We start from the raw sequence: 20134 nt of genomic DNA, 5'->3' as shown, positions 1-20134 counted from the left end.
CACAAGTTTGAGTTGTATCACTCTGGTTTTTGGATTTGGAAGAGAGTTGTTCATGTTTACTACTATTTTTTGGACTGTCTTAGACCATAGGAATAACTTGTATGAGTTTTGAAAAAGGAGGTAGTTCCCCTTTAAATGCAAAGATTCCCCTGTAGACTTTTAATGTAAATATTTTGTTGTCTTCCTTTGTTCCCCCTGGTGAGCTTGGGATGGCATTCCACAGATGCCACACATTTTCCTCCTGCTGCCTTTACTTGTTGGAGCTGAGTGTCACTTTTCTCAGCTCGGAAAGGCTGCAATAATAAATCTCCATCTGCCGAATGCCTTTTTTCATCTGGGACACATGTAGCACCCCGGGGTCTGTGATATGCCATTATTTTGGTCCAGTTCCTGCTCAGACAGATTCCATTTCAGACATTTCAACCTGTCACTGATGTTGGTACATGTAAGACAAGAGCCCCCACCAAACTGTGAGAGATGTTATGGGGTTCTGTAGGTGAAAGATTATGATGACGTGACTCCAAGTTTAAACAGATTTCACAAGGGGGAGAATCAGTTCTGGGGACGCTCAAGTGCCCTAAAAGAAAGACAAATTCAATCCTATGTACCTGTACATACATTCCCAACACAGTTTCACGGCAGTTTGTGAAATAGTCATGAAAATTAATCTATTTGATTCTTGTACATCGACATGAATTTACCTTTTTTTATGACGCTCAGCACGACTTTCAACAACGTATTTTTCGTGTGTTTTCCTACAAATGTCCAGCAACATGTGACGCACGTGTCAATTTCGATCAACTTGGTTAGGCTTAGGCAACAAAACTACTTTGTTTTAGGAAAAGATCGTGGTTTGGGTTAAAATAACACCAGAAGTGACGTAACTTAAGAAAGGAAGTTGCGTGACAAAAACTACTTAGTTAGCTTTAGGAAAGGATCATGGTTTGGGTTAAAATAACACCAGAAGTGCCGTAACTTAAGTACGGAAGTTACGTTACAAAAACTACTTAGTTAGGTTTAGGAAAAGATTGTGGTTTGGGTTAAAATAACACAGAGAAGTGCAGTAACTTAAAGGGACTATTTGTAACTTTGTACGCGCATAAATGTAGCGGGTCCTCACACATGCGCGCTCACATATGCGTGTGGCCGCTGCCTCTCCAACTCTGCCTGCCTGCCTTCGCTCAGAGAGCGCGCGCGTTCTCAGCTCGCTCCACCTCTAGACGTGAACGCGCGCTCACTCCTCACTGCAGAAGAGTTAGTTTAGCTCTGAGAATATCTAGTGAATGCACAGTGGATGTTTGTGCAGAAAAAAAATGCTGCAGCTCCTCCAGACCAACAGAGGTTTCCCGTGTCTTGTGAAGTGACGGAGCTCCTTAGCTAGTAACGTTACCCTCTCGTTACCGACCGGGTGCCGGTGTCTCCTCTGCTCTCTCCGGCTGCGGGAGGAGAGAGCAGGGAGACACGCTGCAGAGCGCCGCTGCTTCAGCCTGCACTTAGGCAGGAAAAGCCAACACTAGGATCAGATCTAAATCATGTTCATGGAGAGACCTTCGTCTGGTCAGCTAACATTACTGCCAAGCAGCTGAAATATAAAGTGATATTGTGTGTAGTGGCTATCTTTAGTCTTCATACTTCTATCTTCGTCTTAACTTACTTTCTGTCATTAACCACACTTCAAGAACGACATCACAATGTTTTACGCGTTGAGTCGGCCCGGTAGCAACGGCAACGGCAACGGTAAAACAACCGTGTTGCTCCGCCGGTAACTCATTTATTTACAACTGAACCTTTTCACAATAAAAGTCATTTCACAATAAAAGTTCACTTCCTGTCCCTAAGTCACGTGTGTATGGAAGCCTCACAGGACTAAACTCAAATTCACAGTGGTAAACATACAGGAAGGAATCACCATATATAGTCATAATATTCTCTCACATTTAACTGAAATATATTTCTCACTGAACTTCAGCAAATAATATTATCAAAACAATAAACATAAACTTGGCACTAGTAAATGGCGCTTACATTCCGGCCCCTAATTGTTACTGCTGAGGCATAACAATTACACATTAACACATTAAAGCGTCATGTAACTTAAAACTCAGGATTTATATGACTGACTCATTTAAACATGAACTTATATTCATCTCCTAAACAGTACATTTCAAATCCACATTTAGTTGAATACAAAATTTACTCAAATACAGTATGTAGCATAAACCTCATGCTTTAAGCACAAGTATATCATACATGAAATATGAACATCTACATTTGGTCATCCATTTCAAGCAACAGACATAACTTATCTGTTGGCCTTTCCAAAAGACTTGTTTTAGTTTTCACAAAAACACGTCTGACAAGTCCGTTTGAATCAGATATTGTCCTTTCAACTTTTGCCATCAACCAGGAGCTTCTTGGTGCAGTGTCATCAACTATGAGGACGACATCTCCTGGTTTCAGATTTCTCCTGTTGCAACATCTTCAACAGTGAACAGTGAGCAGAGATCCCTGATCTGAATTTATGCATTTGTCTTGTAACAATCTCAGTTTTCTTCTCGTGACTCCAAGTGTCACTTGCCTGTGAGATGAGAAACTTACGATGTGTGCTCAGCTTATGAAGCAGTTGTTTGAATCTCATCATCCAGAAAACTGCCTTTTTTAGACAGTGCCACTCTGAATAGTGACAAATCAGCTTGTTAAGTGGGTTTTCATGCACATCTGTGGCATTCACACACATTGCTCCTTTAACTTCAACATCATCTGACTCTGCGCACCAGTTTACTCCTAAGACTCTTTCATCAGGTAACACATCATGACTGAGATCCAAATCCTTAACCTCCTTTGCCCTTTCTGTTTCAGGTATGGTGGCAAGGACGGCTCTGCTATTGCTCATCCACTTTGTTAAATGGAATCCTCCACTCTCACACAGTGCTGTTAAGTCCTTGACCATAGCACACGCTTGGGTTTCATCTGATACTGACTGTAGACAATCATCTACATAAAAATTGTTCAGAACTGCTTTAACTGCAGCAGGTGTCATTTTGTCTTTAGCATCTTCAGCTGTCCTCCTCAGTGCAAAGTTGGCACAGCTGGGGGAGGAAGTCGCCCCAAACAAGTGCACAACCATCTTGTATTCTTGCAGAGGTTCGTTCAAGTCTCAATTCGGCCACCATAGGAAACGCAGAAGGTCACTGTCCTCTGGTGGTACTCTCACTTGGTGATACATAGCCTCTATGTCTGACATTAAGTCAATGTGGTCATGTCTGAATCGTGTCAACACTCCAACAACTGAGTTTGTTAAATCTGGACCTTGCAAAAGTTCTCCATTTAATGACTTGCCTTGATATGTTACTGCACAGTCAAAAACTACACGGAGCTTCCCTTTTTGGGGGTGGTACACCCCATGATGAGGTATGTACCAAACTCTCTCATCTTTAGACACAGTCTCTTCATTTGGTACTGGAACTGCGTAACCTTTAATCAACAGGTCAGACATGAAGCTTTGATATTCTCTGTGAAACTCCTTGTTTTTGGTAAGTTTCCTTTTCAGGTTTTCTGTTCTCTGCACAACTACACTGCGGTTGTTAGGCATTTTGACAGCCTTGTTTCTTAAAGGAAGACGTATACTGTAGTGTCCATCAACCACTTTAACTGTTTCATTGACAGAGTCCATAAACTGAATGTCTTCTTGTGACATTTCCTGTTTTTCTTCACTTGCCTTTTCTGGAAAATCGTGGTTGAATTGTTGCATCAGCATGTCTTCTACCCTTGCAATAGAGATGCGATTTACAGAAACACTTAGTCCACTTTCAGGTGGCGTAGTACAATCATCTCTCCTGAGAGGACCGTTGATGACCCATCCTAGGATTGTGCGAACTGCATATGGACCGTCATCCTCACTGTGAATGACCTCCCATGGCTCCATAGCCTTGTAAACATCACATCCTATCAACAGTCCAATGTCTGCATCTATGTGTGGCAGCTCGATTCTCTGAAGGTGTGGCCACTGTTCCAAATCTTCCTGCATTGGAATGTTGTCTTTGGACACTGGAATGTCTTTGTGGGTGTAAATGTCAGGTAAGTCAACATAAATGTTCTCTTTCAAACCACACACCTCTAATCCTGAAAGATGGTAGCTTGACTCTAACTTTTCCTGACCCATAGTGCGAAGCAGAATTTGAGTTTTCTTGCCTTCAGTCTCAAGCTGTCTCATCAGCTTCTCAGAGCAGAATGTGGCTTGGCTTCCATTATCCATGAATGCATAGGTCTCAATTATCTTGTTGCTTTTCTTTAACTTGACACACACTGGCACAATTGACAGAACACAACTGTCCTTTCCGGCCCCGGTGGCTCCACAAGTTCCACCTGAAATGTGTGTTGATTCATTAGTCGTAGTACTTTCAGTGGTGCTTTTCTGTCTGCTCTCAAATGCTTCCTTATCTTCCCTTGTGAAATGAAGCATGCTTGGATGTCTCTTAGAGCAGTGCTCACATGTAGCTCTTTTCTTACAGTCTTTACTCAAATGTCCTGGTGTCAAACATGCAAAGCATAGACCCTGTACTTTGAGAAACTGTAGTCTTTCCTTGTAAGGCTGGTTTCTGATTTTGTGGCATTCTGCCAAGGCATGTTGTTTTTCACAGTATACACATGGCTTCTGGAAGGCATTACTGGTGTAACATGAGAAATCTTTACTGTTTTCAGATGAACTTTCATTTGATGCTGGTGCTACACTTGTGGCAAATGCAGTCCCCTTTGGCCTAGGTGCTTGATTCATTCTCACATTTGCATAAGGTTTTCCCTTATCTTCAGCACTCTTTATGTCCCCAAACACAGGATCTGCAGCTATTTTAGCTTGCCTGTTTATGAATTTGATCAAATCTGGAAACTTTGCTCTTTTTCCACTTTTCTCTTGAATGTCGAAGGCAGAAACTCTCCACATTTCTCTCATTTTGTATGGTAGCTTAGAGACAATGACTGATGTTAGTAGGATTCTCCATGTCTTGAAGCTGGTCAATGTCTTTCATTGCATTGTTACAACCCGTGAGGAACAGGGAGTAACTATGAAGAGCCTTAGCGTCATCTGGTTTAATTTGCGGCCAGTTGAGGGCCCTGTTTATGTATGCAGATGCAATTTTAAGTTCGTTACCATAGTGATATGTCAGCAATTTCCTTGCCTCAATGTAGCCTTGATGAGGACTCATGTGCTGACAACTTCTGACCAAGTCTCTGGGTTCACCTCTAGTAAACTGTTCAAGGTAATATAACCTGTCACCATCACTATCAGCTTTGTCATGAATAGTATGGTCAAAAGCCCTTAAGAATGATCTAAACTCAAGTGGATCACCACTGAAAACAGGAACATCTCTTTGGGGCAGATGTGACAGTCTCTGTTGTTTGACTAACATCTCAGTGATGTCATTTTGTTTCAACATCACTTCACACAGGTTGATTGCATTTCCATTGTAATCATTTTGCTGTATGTCATCTTCTTGTTTCACTTGATAGTCATTTGCCTTTGACTGCTCGTTATGTTCATAATGTATTTCTGGCTCTTGGCTGCTTAGCTGCTGATTGACCACAAAGCTTGCGTCACGGTGAACAATTACATCACCGTTACAGCTCTCATACTCACAATTTTCCAACGCCTTTATTTTGGCTGTAGAGGCAGCAATAGCTGTGTCGATATCAAGCTGTTCCCTTTTTGCCTTTAACTTGCATTCTTCGATGTCTAATGCTTGTCTCTGTTTCAGGGATGCTGCACGTGCAAGTAAAGCGGCACGTTCTGCTTGTTCCTTATGTCGTACAGATAATATGGAGGAGACTCTGGATGATCTTGATGAGCTGCTGGTAACTGTGCTTCGTGCAACATATGAACCAGATTTCTTTTTTGCTGGTGTATCAGTTACAGATACACTATCATCTGGATTCACATCTTCTTGATGTTGCTCCCTCGTTGTAGAAATCCATTTTTCAACTTCATTCATGAAATTACTGAATTGTTCCTCTTTTGGCTTATACCAAAACCTTTGGTCAGCATCCTTTTCTTCTTCAGGTAACAGCAACAGTACATCCTCATTTGCATCAATAAACTCCTTTAGTAGTTTTGAGCATTCATACAAATGTTCATCAACAATTTCTGGACTCTCATTATCTTTCATTAGTCCATTAATCTTATTTGTTTTTTATGTTAACTGTGACAGTTTAGATCTCCTTGCATTTATATGCCTGGTCAGTCAATCTTCCAAACCTCTTTCGGTGTATTTTAGACCTGCCGCTGCAGCTCTGGGCTCTCGACGTCGAATTCTGTCTGTCGTCGTCCGCCATCTTAGCTGTTTACACAACTTCTAGCTCAACAAGTGTTCATGAGAAATGGTCTATAACACAAAGCACACCTGGCTTTCTTCACAAATGTCATCTTCTTAAGACCAAAACTTCCTTGCTGTCTCATTTTCTTTAGAAGTTGAGTATCATATGTTTATTCATTTTCGGGACATTTCTGCAGCATATCTTTGGCCATGCTGTCTTCAGACAGTTTCCTTATGTCTTCTTATAACTTTGGGCACTTATCTGAAACCGTAGTTTTATTCCTTCTGTTCAGTTCTTTTGTCGTCATGGCGACGCAGCAGTAGGCCTGCTCCTCGTGAGCAGGTTGTTTTACTTACTGTAGTGGCCATCTTTGGTCTTCATACTTCTATCTTCGTCTTAACTTACTTTCTGTCATTAACCACACTTCAAGAACGACATCACAATGTTTTACGCGTTGAGTCGGCCCGGTAGCAACGCCAACGGCAACGGCAACGGTAAAACAACCGTGTTGCTCCGCCGGTAACTCATTTATTTACAACTGAACCTTTTCACAATAAAAGTCATTTCAGAATAAAAGTTCACTTCCTGTCCCTAAGTCACGTGTGTACGGAAGCCTCACAGGACTAAACTCAAATTCACAGTGGTAAACATACAGGAAGGAATCACCATATATAGTCATAATATTCTCTCACATTTAACTGAAATATATTTCTCACTGAACTTCAGCAAATAATATTATCAAAACAATAAACATAAACTTGGCACTAGTAAATGGCGCTTACATTGTGGTTTTAGCTGACTTGTGTCGCCTCACTGTTTTGAGTGATGCTCGTTCAGGTATATTGAGAGCGAGCAAGCGCGAGCCCGACGCTGACTTTCGTTGATTTCACGGCCACAGGTGTCGCTGTTAAAAAGCATTTCTGAAAGTTACAAATAGTCCCTTTAAGTATGGAAGTTAAATGACAAAACCTACTTAGTTAGGTTTAGGAAAAGATTGTGGTTTGGGTTAAAATAACTCAGAGAAGTGCAGTAACTTAAGTATGGAAGTTAAATGACAAAACCTACTTAGTTAGGCTTAGGAAAAGATCATGATTTGGGTCAAAATAACACCAGAAGTGCTGTAACTTAAGTACGGAAGTTAGGTGACAAATGAATGAACTTTGACTTGTGGTTTCACACGGGACACGAACACCGGTCTCCTCTGCAAAAGCCTTGTTTATTGACCCACCCTCCACCCCGATTTCCTGCCTACACAGCTAGACATATGAATTGATCTTGTGTGGACCATCACAAAAACAATGTGAAATTTGTGTCTATGTACACGGATCAATACTTTAAATTTCTTGACTATTTCACGAACTGCTGTGCGACTGGGCTGTCATTCCACACATATCTTGAGTCCTGCAGGAATGACTGTGATTGTTGTCAGGACTGTTGCCTTTATCACCACTTTGACTCACAACAACTGTGAATGGTTCTCACTTGACTACAGCATCAGTCACTGTGGATAAAGAACAGAATGTCAATGAAGTTGTTCTGAGATAAAGAAGAGTTTTGTTGTTTGTCTAACATGGTCAGTAAACTGTAGAGTCATGTGAAATAATGTGCATTCTTCACATGCCGTCTTTACGTATGTCTTTTGTCTTGCCTCTACAGTTATTGCACTTTTAAATGATGCGCTATTTGTATCATAATGCAAGTAAATCAATGTGTCTGGCAGTAATAGAGTGGACAATTGGTAAGAAATCATCTGTCTCCTTTTGGAGGCTTTGGAGCATATTTTGTACTAAAAGCCTGTGCGAAATACTTGGAAAAATAACTGTGCAGCTCTGTGTTTTGCCTTAATTTCCATGGAGATTCCAAAACTTCCTGCCTACAGCAATCCTGGAATGTGCCCCCACCCCCTTAACTTTTCCACATAAATCAGGGCACCGTCCTCTAATTTTAGGGCTGTTGCTGAGATGAAGCAAACCTCTCAGATAGCAGGCTACTTGTAGCAAATTTTTAGGGCCATGTCAAATGCGACATTGTGTGGCTGTTAAGCCAAAGGTGTGAAGGTGTTTTGCTTTGGGTGTTGACTGTGGCACCACACACCTGTTCTGCTCCTCCGACACCTCCTCCATCCACTTCTCACTCCTAGATAAATAGTGTTTTAGGACCTTTCAGCTCATTGTTTTGGTTTTACGGCCTCAACTGTTTTGGTTCAGTCATTAACCTCCTTTCCAGCCGACAAAGTTAGCAGCTAGCTGGTGAACATTTAACTGCTAAAGAGCCAGATGTTTCCCTCAGGAGATGGTGAGCTCAGAGCTTAAAAGAGAATGACTGTTGGAATAAATCCATCAGGCTGCCTTAAACACAACTTCATATAAATGCTAAAATTGCTCTCTGTCTGCTGGATGTGTAGAGAGAATTGTTTGCTAACGTGTTTGCCATGAAGACTTTATACGGTGATAATATGTCAATGTTGTGTTAAGAGCTTGTTCTACTGCCCCCGAGTGGCCAAAAAATCAATTACCATCAAGCTCTGGTGCGGACCAAACAACCGCTGCCCGGTCCGCCTCGAAGGGGTGACCTCGGAGCGCTGTCAAGTGAACTCTGGAGAGCGGTTCATTTCTGGTGTGAACACCATTCAAACTAATCACAGGAAGCGTACCATTTATGTGTCCTTTCATTGGTCCGAGACCGTGGAAGTTAATTTTTTCGTTTTTTCTTCGTAATTTTACAACATGTCTGAGGAAAATGTTGACATTTCCAACGACCTCATCTTTTTCCTCTGTCATTATGTCTTTGCATTTTCTGCATTATGTTACCTGCTTGCTAGATTGCTAAATTGTTAGCCTCTGTGGCTTCTAGATGCCAATAGTAAAGTTAATATTGCCATTGCTTAGCAGCGTTAAGCAACACTTAGGACACTGTTCTTCATGAAACATGAGGTACCATGTTCATCATGACCATGTGGTTGTTAACAGTCTCGGAGTGCCAGTGGTTCCCAGTGAATCAACTTAGCTGCACAACCCAGGAAGACTGATTCACTGTAGGAAAGGAATGGGTGCATGAGTCAAAATGTTGTGTGTCTGAAGCCACGCAGAGAGACGCGCTGTGGAGGATGATCTCCAGGCTAAATGAAGACAATGGCACCTGAGTCAGTGGTAAAGATCAGACGTTGTGTAGCCAGGTGCAAGCTAGTTACCTGTGAAAAGTCGGTTTCTTTAGGTCTACAATGCCAATGAGTAATTAACAATGTAGACGAATGAGTAAATGGAACATTAGTGTGTGACAGGGCGGACATCATAAGACAGAATTCATACTAAGAACATGAGTTCTAAGTCAGCATAATTGGGAAAATCCCCCATCAGCAGACGCATGTTAATGCTTGGATGTCATACTGGTTTAGTCTCAGCTTGCCTTGCTCTTTGCAATTTATACCAACCTTTGTAAACTTCTTACTGACGTTTCCCTAGATCTACTACAATGAATTCCACTGAATTCCACTGAATTTCATGTCAGCCCACGTCATGTTCCTGAGTAGTCAGCAATAATATCCAAAGAATGATCCTCATGAGGGTTTCACAAGTTCTCAGTTAAAGCAACATACCAGCAGGTGTATGCGAGTGAGTGAGTGAGTGAGTGAGTGAGTGAGTGAGTGAGTGAGTGAGTGAGCACAGCTGAGGAATTTAGTGGTCTTTGCCTCAACATGCAGGAATGTTTTATACAAGCCTTTATGGCCCAGGTGTATGTATGATGATGTACTTGACTAGACCTCTGTGGCATTGTGGAGTGAATAGTGTGCACTCAGGTGCTGAAAGGTTAGTGATATCACCGTAAGATAATCATGAATCACTGTCACTGATGTTGGCAGAGCATAAGACATTCTTTTTTTCCCTTCTTTTTTCTTTTTCAACCAATATATACATCTTGAAAGATTCAACATGTGAAAAAAGCAGTCATAGATGGCGCAGAACCAAAATAATGTTATATTTCTTTAGAACTTAAAGTGGCAGTAGGCAGTATATTTTTGGCATCATTGACCAAAAATTCCATAATAACCTTTCAGCATATTGTAATTCAAGTGTTCTGAGAGAAACTTCTACACCTCCTCATGGCTTTGTTTTCAGGCTTTAGAAATCTAGCCTGTGACGGGAGACTTTGGCCAATCACAGGTCATTTCAGAGAGAGAGAGAGAGCGTTCCTATTGGCTGTTCATTCAACGTAGGCAGCTGTCAATCACTCGCAAACTCCAATCAAACAGTCAAACTAAGGAGCGCTGATCAAATTTGAATCAATATTCTGTTACTGTAATGCCTATTAATTAAAAAGTTTGCTCCGGCTGGTGGGCGGTGCTTGGTATTTCCTCAACTGATCTCAACATGGCTGCCAGGTCACAAACTTTCTCATTTTACAGCTAAACAGTACACCTAAATATGTTTTTGAAAACATTTTAGGAGAAATAGGCATTACAGTAACAGAATATTGATTCATATTTGATCAGCGCTGCCTAGTTTGACTGTTTGATCGGAGTTTGCGAGTGATTGACAGCTGCTCAGAGACGGCAAGGCTCCAGCTCGGCTCTGATTGGTTGTTTTCCTCCGGTCTGTGAAATCTTGCAGATGCCATTAGGAGCACCGGAGGACACAGAGGACACATGAATGTTTTTCAGATTACCTGTCTCATGCACTAGTGTCAGGATATGGTGACCGTTTAAATAAAACAACTTTTTTTTAAATCATATTTGCTTCAATCTGCCTACAAGATTTTTTTTCATGATGCAATATTATAAAATAAAAAGAGGTTTTAATATCTGTAGTTTAAAAGGTCAAGATATACACTCTTCCATGCAACATCTTCCAGAAATCCTTCTAATAAAGTTGAAATGTAGATGTTTTTTTCAAAACTGTATGTATATGAATCTTTGAAGGAGGAAAGGAAATACAGTTTAGAATTGATTATATACAACGGCTAAAAACTTAAGAGCTGACTGGCCTCAGGGAGTATAAGCTACTTCTCTTGAACCGCTCAGATGTGCTTCTCTAAGGCAAGTGACAGAGATGTTACTTATAGGGAAATAGCTGTGGCTGCGAAGATAGTCACAGATACAGTCCTTTGAATAATTGAAGAAATTGTGGAACTGAAAGCCATGCATCATCGTAATATCTTTGACTAATACCCAGCAAAACAGTGAATCCCCAGATAAAGACTCTAATAAAGCAGAGTCATATACAGTCACACACTGTCTGACAGCTGATAACATGACCCTTGACAGTGTCTCACCCAGTCATGTAGATGCAATTTCTTTGGATTTACACAAGCATCTATCCATCCGTCCATCCATCCAGCCGTCGGTTAGTCGGTCCATCCATCCGTCCATCCGTCCATCCATCCTTCCTTCCTTCCTTCCGTCCGTCCGCCCGTCCATCCGTCCATCCGTCCATCTAACCATGACAATGTGGTGGTCTGTGCAGTCTTGGAAAGTGAACTCTGAACAACCTGCTATGTGCTAACTATTCATCATGAGCAAAATAACAATAATAATAAAAAAGTAACCTATAGTAACTGCAGGCTGACAGCACAGAATGGAATGCTGCCTGTCAGACTGGGCCAACCGAATACTTTCAATGTTGAAATTTGGACTCATCCTTGTTTTTGTTGAAATCTGATTGGTTGTCATTTTCATCGTGAATGTGACTAGTGTTCCAGCTCACCTCAGCTTCCCTGTCTGGTCTTGTTTTGATTCAGTGCAGTGGTGACGTGCCCACAATTTTTCCTCTGCTAGCATAAAACGCCTCTCCATCTCATGGTCCTGGGATACATTTCTGTCCCAGTCCTGTTGCAAATAGAGGGGCGGAATAATTGTTTTTCGCCTAGAGCGGCAGAAGTGCATGCACAAAACTAGAAGCAGCTGAATGGAATTCAGCCATCATTAATTTGATTAATTCCACCTGTGGTTTCCTTCTGTCACTCAATGTCAAATAAATCTCAAATGATCTTCTGTTCAGCTGAAGAATTTTCTTTCACACACTTGACCTGCAGGTCAAAATCACAGGGAACTACAGTGAACAGTAGAGACATTTCTGTAGTTGGCTACTGCTCTCTAGTGTTTAACTGAAAGTATTGTGGACCGGTAGCACCAGTGCACTGGGAGGGCTCAAATGATAGTTCACTGGCAGGAGCCAAGCAGTCAGCTCCAATCAGCTTGTAAAGCGGGAGACTCTGGAGGAGGGACCACCACCTGCAAGGCGTTGGTCACGTGACAGACGGAAATTGCCGAAGGTATCTAGAGACTACTTTCAGTATTTCACTGGGCTGCAGCACCTATACTTAAACGCTGTATTGTTTGGAAGTTTAATATTGAAACACTGTCAGATACACAGCTCATGGCAGTGATGGTAAGTACTTATATGTGCATTTAATTTACTACCTATAACTTTGAGTTACTTGAGTATTTCATGCTACTTTATACACTACATTTTAGAGTCAAAATAGGCTATTATAGCCTACTTTTTACTCCACTACATTTATATCACAGCTATTGTAGATTACGATTTTACATGCATAGCATGATGCATATGATCCATTGTTAAAGATTTTAAATATACATGTAGGCTGAATACATGGACCAGCCTCAATATTCAAATGCTCTTTACATGTTGTGCTGATGCATAACAACAACCAAACAACACAACATATTGAAACATGTTTCTGCATTTTCATTTTGATCCATATATCCTACATTTTGCATATAATCTGTAATTTTTCTGAATTATTTTGAATGCAAGTATTAGTTTAATATTGTAAAAAGTAGTCTTCACAACCACTGGAGCCAGCTGGCAGTGCTAGCACATTAGCACCGGTGCTAACTCGGCTGCCTCCGTCAACCATGTGACTGTGGTGTTGCACGTCCGAGCTGTCCCCCTAGAGACCAGAGACCCCCCCCCCCCCTTGGTGCAGTCTTAGGTTGGTCAAAACATTCCCAGAGCTCCGATTGGTCAGCGATCTGAGAATCTCTTCTCTGATTGGTGTAATGAAACAGGGAGGTCCGGTTCTTTTGGAGCCTTCTTCCGGCTTCTATGTTGGGAAAAAAAGAAAAGACGAATGGAAAAAATAGTAATCCACAAAAAGACCATCGCCTAGTTCCTCCGTGATACGGTAACATCTGCACACACGTAGAGACGGGTTGATCTGTAGCTATATATTGTTGTACTCTTTAGAAAGTTCAGAATTTAGCAAGAAAAGCAGGCGGCAGCAGGGTTAGCCATGCTAACGTTAGCCTGCTGCTAGCTCAGATAGCTGCAGGCTAACAAGGTAGCTCTTTAGTGTTAAGGTTAGCGGACCAGAACCACTGACCACAGGAAGATGCATCTCACTGAGCTCATCTCGCGTTGGTCATTGTGATGTAGGGAGTCTAAAAGTGTTTTTTGTACTTCAACTTGATATTTGATCAGCAACAATCCAGTTGTTTTTGTCGAGAGCAGTTTGGTCAGATGTTACTATGCTACTATAGAACGGTCAACAAAGGTTCACACAAAGGTCCCTGTCTTGTTTTACATAGTTCCATTGATTTCTAACGGGATCCCTTTTGATCAACACCATTTAATGTTCATGTTAATGTTATCGCCTCGCTCCTGGCTCCCTGGCTAACGTTAGCTAGTAACCTAACCCTAGCTAGTAACCAGAGCTAACAACCGTAGCTAGTAACCAGAGCTAACAACCGTAGCTAGTAACCAGAGCTAGTAACCAGAGCTAATAACCCTAGCTAGTAACCAGAGCTAGTAACCCTAGCTAGTAACCAGAGCTAATAACCCTAGCTAGTAACCACAGCTAGTAACCCTAGCTAGTAAACAGAGCTAATAACCCTAGCTAGTAACCAGAGCTAATAACCCTAGCTAGTAACCAGAGCTAGTAACCAGAGCTAGTAAACAGAGCTAATAACCCTAGCTAGTAACCAGAGCTAGTAACCAGAGCTAATAACCCTAGCTAGTAACCAGAGCTAATAACCAGAGCTAGTAACCAGAGCTAGTAACCAGAGCTAATAACCAGAGCTAGTAACCAGAGCTAGTAACCAGAGCTAGTAACCCTAGCTAGTAAACAGAGCTAATAACCCTAGCTAGTAACCAGAGCTAATAACCCTAGCTAGTAACCAGAGCTAGTAACCAGAGCTAATAACCCTAGCTAGTAACCAGAGCTAGTAACCAGAGCTAGTAACCCTAGCTAGTAAACAGAGCTAATAACCCTAGCTAGTAACCAGAGCTAATAACCCTAGCTAGTAACCAGAGCTAGTAACCAGAGCTAATAACCCGAGCTAGTAACCAGAGCTAGTAACCAGAGCTAGTAACCCTAGCTAGTAAACAGAGCTAATAACCCTAGCTAGTAACCAGAGCTAGTAACCAGAGCTAGTAACCCTAGCTAGTAACCAGAGCTAGTAACCAGAGCTAATAACCCTAGCTAGTAACCAGAGCTAATAACCAGAGCTAGTAACCAGAGCTAATAACCAGAGCTGGTAACCAGAGCTAATAACCTGAGCTAGTAACCAGAGCTAGTAACCCTAGCTAGTAACCAGAGCTAATAACCCTAGCTAGTAACCAGAGCTAGTAACCAGAGCTAATAACCAGAGCTAGTAACCAGAGCTAATAACCAGAGCTAGTAACCAGAGCTAGTAACCAGAGCTAATAACCCTAGCTAGTAACCAGAGCTAATAACCAGAGCTAGTAACCAGAGCTAATAACCAGAGCTAGTAACCAGAGCTAATAACCCGAGCTAGTAACCAGAGCTAATAACCCGAGCTAGTAACCAGAGTTAATAACCCTAGCTAGTAACCAGAGCTAGTAACCAGAGCTAATAACCCGAGCTAGTAACCAGAGCTAATAACCCTAGCTAGTAACCAGAGCTAATAACCCTAGCTAGTAACCAGAGCTAGTAACCAGAGCTAATAACCAGAGCTAGTAACCAGAGCTAATAACCAGAGCTAGTAACCAGAGCTAGTAACCAGAGCTAATAACCAGAGCTAATAACCAGAGCTAGTAACCAGAGCTAATAACCAGAGCTAGTAACCAGAGCTAGTAACCAGAGCTAATAACCAGAGCTAGTAACCCTAGCTAGTAACCAGAGCTAATAACCCTAGCTAGTAACCAGAGCTAGTAACCAGAGCTAATAACCCGAGCTAGTAACCAGAGCTAATAACCCTAGCTAGTAACCAGAGCTAATAACCCTAGCTAGTAACCAGAGCTAATAACCCTAGCTAGTAACCAGAGCTAGTAACCAGAGCTAATAACCAGAGCTAGTAACCAGAGCTAATAACCCTAGCTAATAACCAGAGCTAGTAACCAGAGCTAGTAACCAGAGCTAATAACCCTAGCTAGTAACCAGAGCTAATAACCCTAGCTAGTAACCCGAGCTAGTAACCAGAGCTAATAACCCTAGCTAGTAACCAGAGCTAATAACCCTAGCTAGTAACCAGAGCTAATAACCCTAGCTAGTAACCAGAGCTAGTAACCAGAGCTAGTAACCAGAGCTAGTAGCCATAGCTAGTAACCAGAGCTAATAACCCTAGCTAGTAACCAGAGCTAGTAACCAGAGCTAATAACCAGAGCTAGTAACCAGAGCTAATAACCCGAGCTAGTAACCAGAGCTAGTAACCCTAGCTAGTAACCAGAGCTAATAACCCTAGCTAGTAACCAGAGCTAATAACCCGAGCTAGTAACCAGAGCTAATAACCCGAGCTAGTAACCAGAGCTAATAACCAGAGCTAGTAACCAGAGCTAATAACCCTAGCTAGTAACCAGAGCTAGTAACCAGAGCTAGTAACCAGAGCTAATAACCCGAGCTAGTAACCAGAGCTAATAACCCGAGCTAGTAACCAGAGCTAGTAACCAGAGCGAATAACCCGAGCTAGTAACCAGAGCTAATAACCCTAGCTAGTAACCAGAGCTAATAACCCTAGCTAGTAACCAGAGCTTGTAACCAGAGCTAGTAACCAGAGCTAATAACCCGAGCTAGTAACCAGAGCTAGTAACCAGAGCTAGTAACCAGAGCTAATAACCCTAGCTAGTAACCAGAGCTAATAACCAGAGCTAGTAACCAGAGCTAATAACCAGAGCTAGTAACCAGAGCTAATAACCAGAGCTAATAACCAGAGCTAGTAACCCTAGCTAATAACCAGAGCTAGTAACCCTAGCTAATAACCAGAGCTAGTAACCCTAGCTAATAACCAGAGCTAGTAACCAGAGCTAATAACCAGAGCTAGTAACCAGAGCTAATAACCAGAGCTAATAACCCTAGCTAGTAACCCTAGCTAGTAACCAGAGCTAGTAACCAGAGCTAATAACCAGAGCTAGTAACCAGAGCTAGTAACCAGAGCTAATAACCCTAGCTAGTAACCAGAGCTAATAACCCTAGCTAGTAACCAGAGCTAGTAACCCTAGCTAGTAACCAGAGCTAGTAACCAGAGCTAATAACCCTAGCTAGTAACCAGAGCTAGTAACCAGAGCTAATAACCAGAGCTAGTAACCAGAGCTAATAACCCTAGCTAGTAACCAGAGCTAGTAACCAGAGCTAATAACCAGAGCTAGTAACCAGAGCTAATAACCAGAGCTAGTAACCAGAGCTAATAACCCTAGCTAGTAACCAGAGCTAGTAACCATAGCTAGTAACCAGAGCTAATAACCCTAGCTAGTAACCAGAGCTAGTAACCAGAGCTAATAACCAGAGCTAATAACCCTAGCTAGTAACCAGAGCTAGTAACCAGAGCTAATAACCAGAGCTAATAACCAGAGCTAATAATCCTAGCTAGTAATCAGAGCTAATAACCAGAGCTAGTAACCAGAGCTAATAACCAGAGCTAGTAACCAGAGCTAATAACCAGAGCTAGTAACCAGAGCTAGTAACCAGAGCTAATAACCAGAGCTAGTAAACAGAGCTAATAACCAGAGCTAGTAACCAGAGCTAGTAAACAGAGCTAGTAACCAGAGCTAATAACCAGAGCTAGTAACCAGAGCTAATAACCCTAGCTAGTAACCAGAGCTAGTAACCAGAGCTAATAACCCTAGCTAGTAACCATAGTACTCCCTTGCTAACGTTAGCTAGTAACCCAAGCTAGTAACCAGAGCTAATAACAATGGCTAGTAACCCTAGCTAGTAACCTGAGCTAGTAACTCTAGCTAGTAACCAGAGCTAGTAACCCTAGCTAGTAACCAGAGCTAGTAACCAAAGCTAGTAACCAGAGCTAGTAACCAGAGCTAATAACAATAGCTAGTAACCCGAGCTAGTAACTCTAGCTAGTAACCAGAGCTAGTAACCCAAGCTAGTAGCCAGAGCTAGTAACCCTAGCTAGTAACCATAGTACTCCCTTGCTAACGTTAGCTTGTAACCCTAGTACTCAGAGTACTCCTTAGCGCTCCATTAGCCTGCTTCTGTCCCCCCCGCAGCACCGCCTGTAAAGGGTTCAAACTGCTCGGCTTTTCTTGTTGTATATATTAGGAATGCAATTGTTAACTGACTTTAAACCTCAATGGTATCTTCGGTGTGTCTGGTACTGGAATTAATGTACAATCTTGTCACTATTTTAGGTCATAATTAGTTAAAATGAGCTCCCAGCAATTCCCCCGACACGGGCTGCCTGCTTCCAGCGGGGGAGCACCTCAGATCCCCTCTGCTGGAAACCTGGTGTCTGTCAACCAGCTGGCAAACCCACCAGGTAACTTCTTGTCATTGAAAGAACTCGCAGGGTATTTCATATATATTGCGAGGAAGACCTGTGAGTAAATGTTTAACCAAACTTTTTTTCTTTAGCTGGTGCAGATGCTGATAGCAGTCGGGATGCTGACCACGGGCAGCAGGATCATCCACCTGCCGGGGGCGTGGGGACCTTGGCATTCAGAGATGACAAGCAGGAGACCATGGTAGTCAGACCTTACCCTCAAGTACAGACACACGGTCAGCCACAAGCTACTCCCGGAACCGTGCCAATCCAGCCTGGCACACCTGTGACTGTACCTGCCCCCTCTGTCCACCTCCCACAGGGCCAGCCTGCAGTCCTCACTGAGGGACAGATGAAGGTGATGATTATCTCTCTATTAACTGTTAAAACTTGTAGAAGCTTTTATACATGTTAATAGTAAAGTATATAGTGTCTTTACCATCTTCAGTGTGAGACGCACACAGTTAAATCATACATAAGTTGGCCAAGATATAATGCATTCTGTGGTTAGAGAACAATAAACTTTATTTATTTATTTCAGATCTGTTTTCAATCTAAATTGGTAGAGATCTTACAGCCTTTATTAGTTTTTGTTATGTCATTTCTAGGGCTGTCAATCGATTAAAATAGTTAATCACGATTACTTGCAAAGTAATCACAGATTTATTATCTATTCAATTGTACCTTAAAGGGAGATTTGTTAATAATTAATATGGGAGTGGGCAAATATGCTGCTTTACGCAAATGTATGTATATATTTATATTGAAAATCAATTAACAACACAAAACAATGATAAATATTGTCCAGAAACCCTCACAGGTACTGCATTTAGCATAAAAAATATGTTCAAATCATAATATGGCAAACTGCAGCCCAACAGGCAACAACAGCTGTCAGTGTGTCAGTGTGCTGACTTGACTATGACTTGCCCCAAACTGCATGTGATTATCATAAAATGGGCATGTCTGTAAAGGGGAGACTCGTGGGTACCCATAGAACCCATTCACTGATCTGGAGGTCAGAGGTCAAGGGACCCCTTTGAAAATGGCCATGCCTTTTTTTCCTCGTCAAAATTTAGTGTAGGTTTGGAGCGTTATTTAACCTCCTTCATGACTAGCTAGTATGACATGGTTGGTACCAATGGATTCCTTAGGATTTCTTGTTTCATATAATGCCACTTTAGCTTTAAAACTGAGCCCGCTACAACCTAAAATTTGCAAGTTGTGTTAATGCATTAAAGAAATTAGTGGCGTTGAAACAAATTAGCGTTATCGTGTTTACTTTGACAGCCCTAGTCATTTCATTTGGAGGGATGAACCCTGTGACTGTGACCTTCAAAAGACAATGCTTTTGACATGTTTTAAATCATGCAGGGTTGCATAGTTCAACAGGAGTGCGGTTCGCCTCGCTCATAGTCCATCCTTTCCATAATAACACGATTTTAGGAGCAACAGAAGCCAGATAGTGGCTGGTGCTACCACGTTTTAGCGCTTTGCTGCTCACTTTACCACAGTTTCACAAGCGTGTCAGCGAATTATGGTGGCCTGCAAGTAACGTAAAACACGAAAGGCTCGTGTTTGAGCAAGTGTTTGGTTTCAGCAACATTGTGGACTGCGTGAAGAGGACCCGCTCCCTATGTAGATATCAAGGGCTCATTCTAAGCTAACAAATCACAACACTTCTTAGTTTCATGTGATTATACACTAATGAAAACATAGTTATGAATATTATATTCCGTTTCTGCTAATAGATCCCCTGAAATGTTGCACACTGTTCCTTTAATTTCACAATCAGTTAATAGGATAGTTTTTCTTCTTTTGTGTTATGGATACACCTTCTACTCAATTAGTAATAAATCTGAAGCAAATTGTTCTTGATGTGCTTAAACTGGAAGAATTTTGACATCTTATTTTTGTGCTTGACAACTGCCTCACTAATAAAATTTACTGGGAGTAGGATCCAGGCCATGCGAAAACTGTCTAACCGTACAATTCAAAGGTGGTATTGATAACATTCAGCCACTAGATGTTGCATTCTCCCTCCCCTGTTCCATTGCATTTACTTCACAACAAGTGGTTGCCAGGGACTTATCATTTATCCAATTTTCCACACTAACTGACGACCCAGAGATACCACGT

At 41.8% G+C, this 20134-nt stretch overlaps 1 protein-coding gene across 7 annotated transcripts in view; it reads left to right on the top strand.

Moving 5' to 3' along the window:
• Nucleotides 1–12551: 12551 nt before the first annotated feature.
• sap130a (Sin3A-associated protein a) overlaps nt 12552–20134 on the top strand; it is a 29503-nt gene continuing 21920 nt past the window's right edge. For 3 of the 7 annotated variants that reach the window (XM_074636673.1, XM_074636672.1, XM_074636670.1), the window contains exons 1-3: nt 12552–12689; nt 17865–17992; nt 18088–18353. In XM_074636673.1, coding sequence (XP_074492774.1) covers nt 17881–17992; nt 18088–18353 — 378 coding nt within the window. In that variant the 5' untranslated portion in view covers nt 12552–12689; nt 17865–17880. Of the gene's footprint in view, nt 12690–13332; nt 13450–17864; nt 17993–18087; nt 18354–20134 lie in introns of those variants that run through there. The other 4 variants (XM_074636674.1, XM_074636669.1, XM_074636671.1 and 1 more) reach the window with 3 other exon arrangements.

This window comes from Sebastes fasciatus, chromosome 5 (assembly GCF_043250625.1).
Source record: "Sebastes fasciatus isolate fSebFas1 chromosome 5, fSebFas1.pri, whole genome shotgun sequence".
NCBI lineage: Eukaryota > Metazoa > Chordata > Actinopteri > Perciformes > Sebastidae > Sebastes > Sebastes fasciatus.
This window is presented reverse-complemented; position numbering and strand designations above follow the sequence as displayed.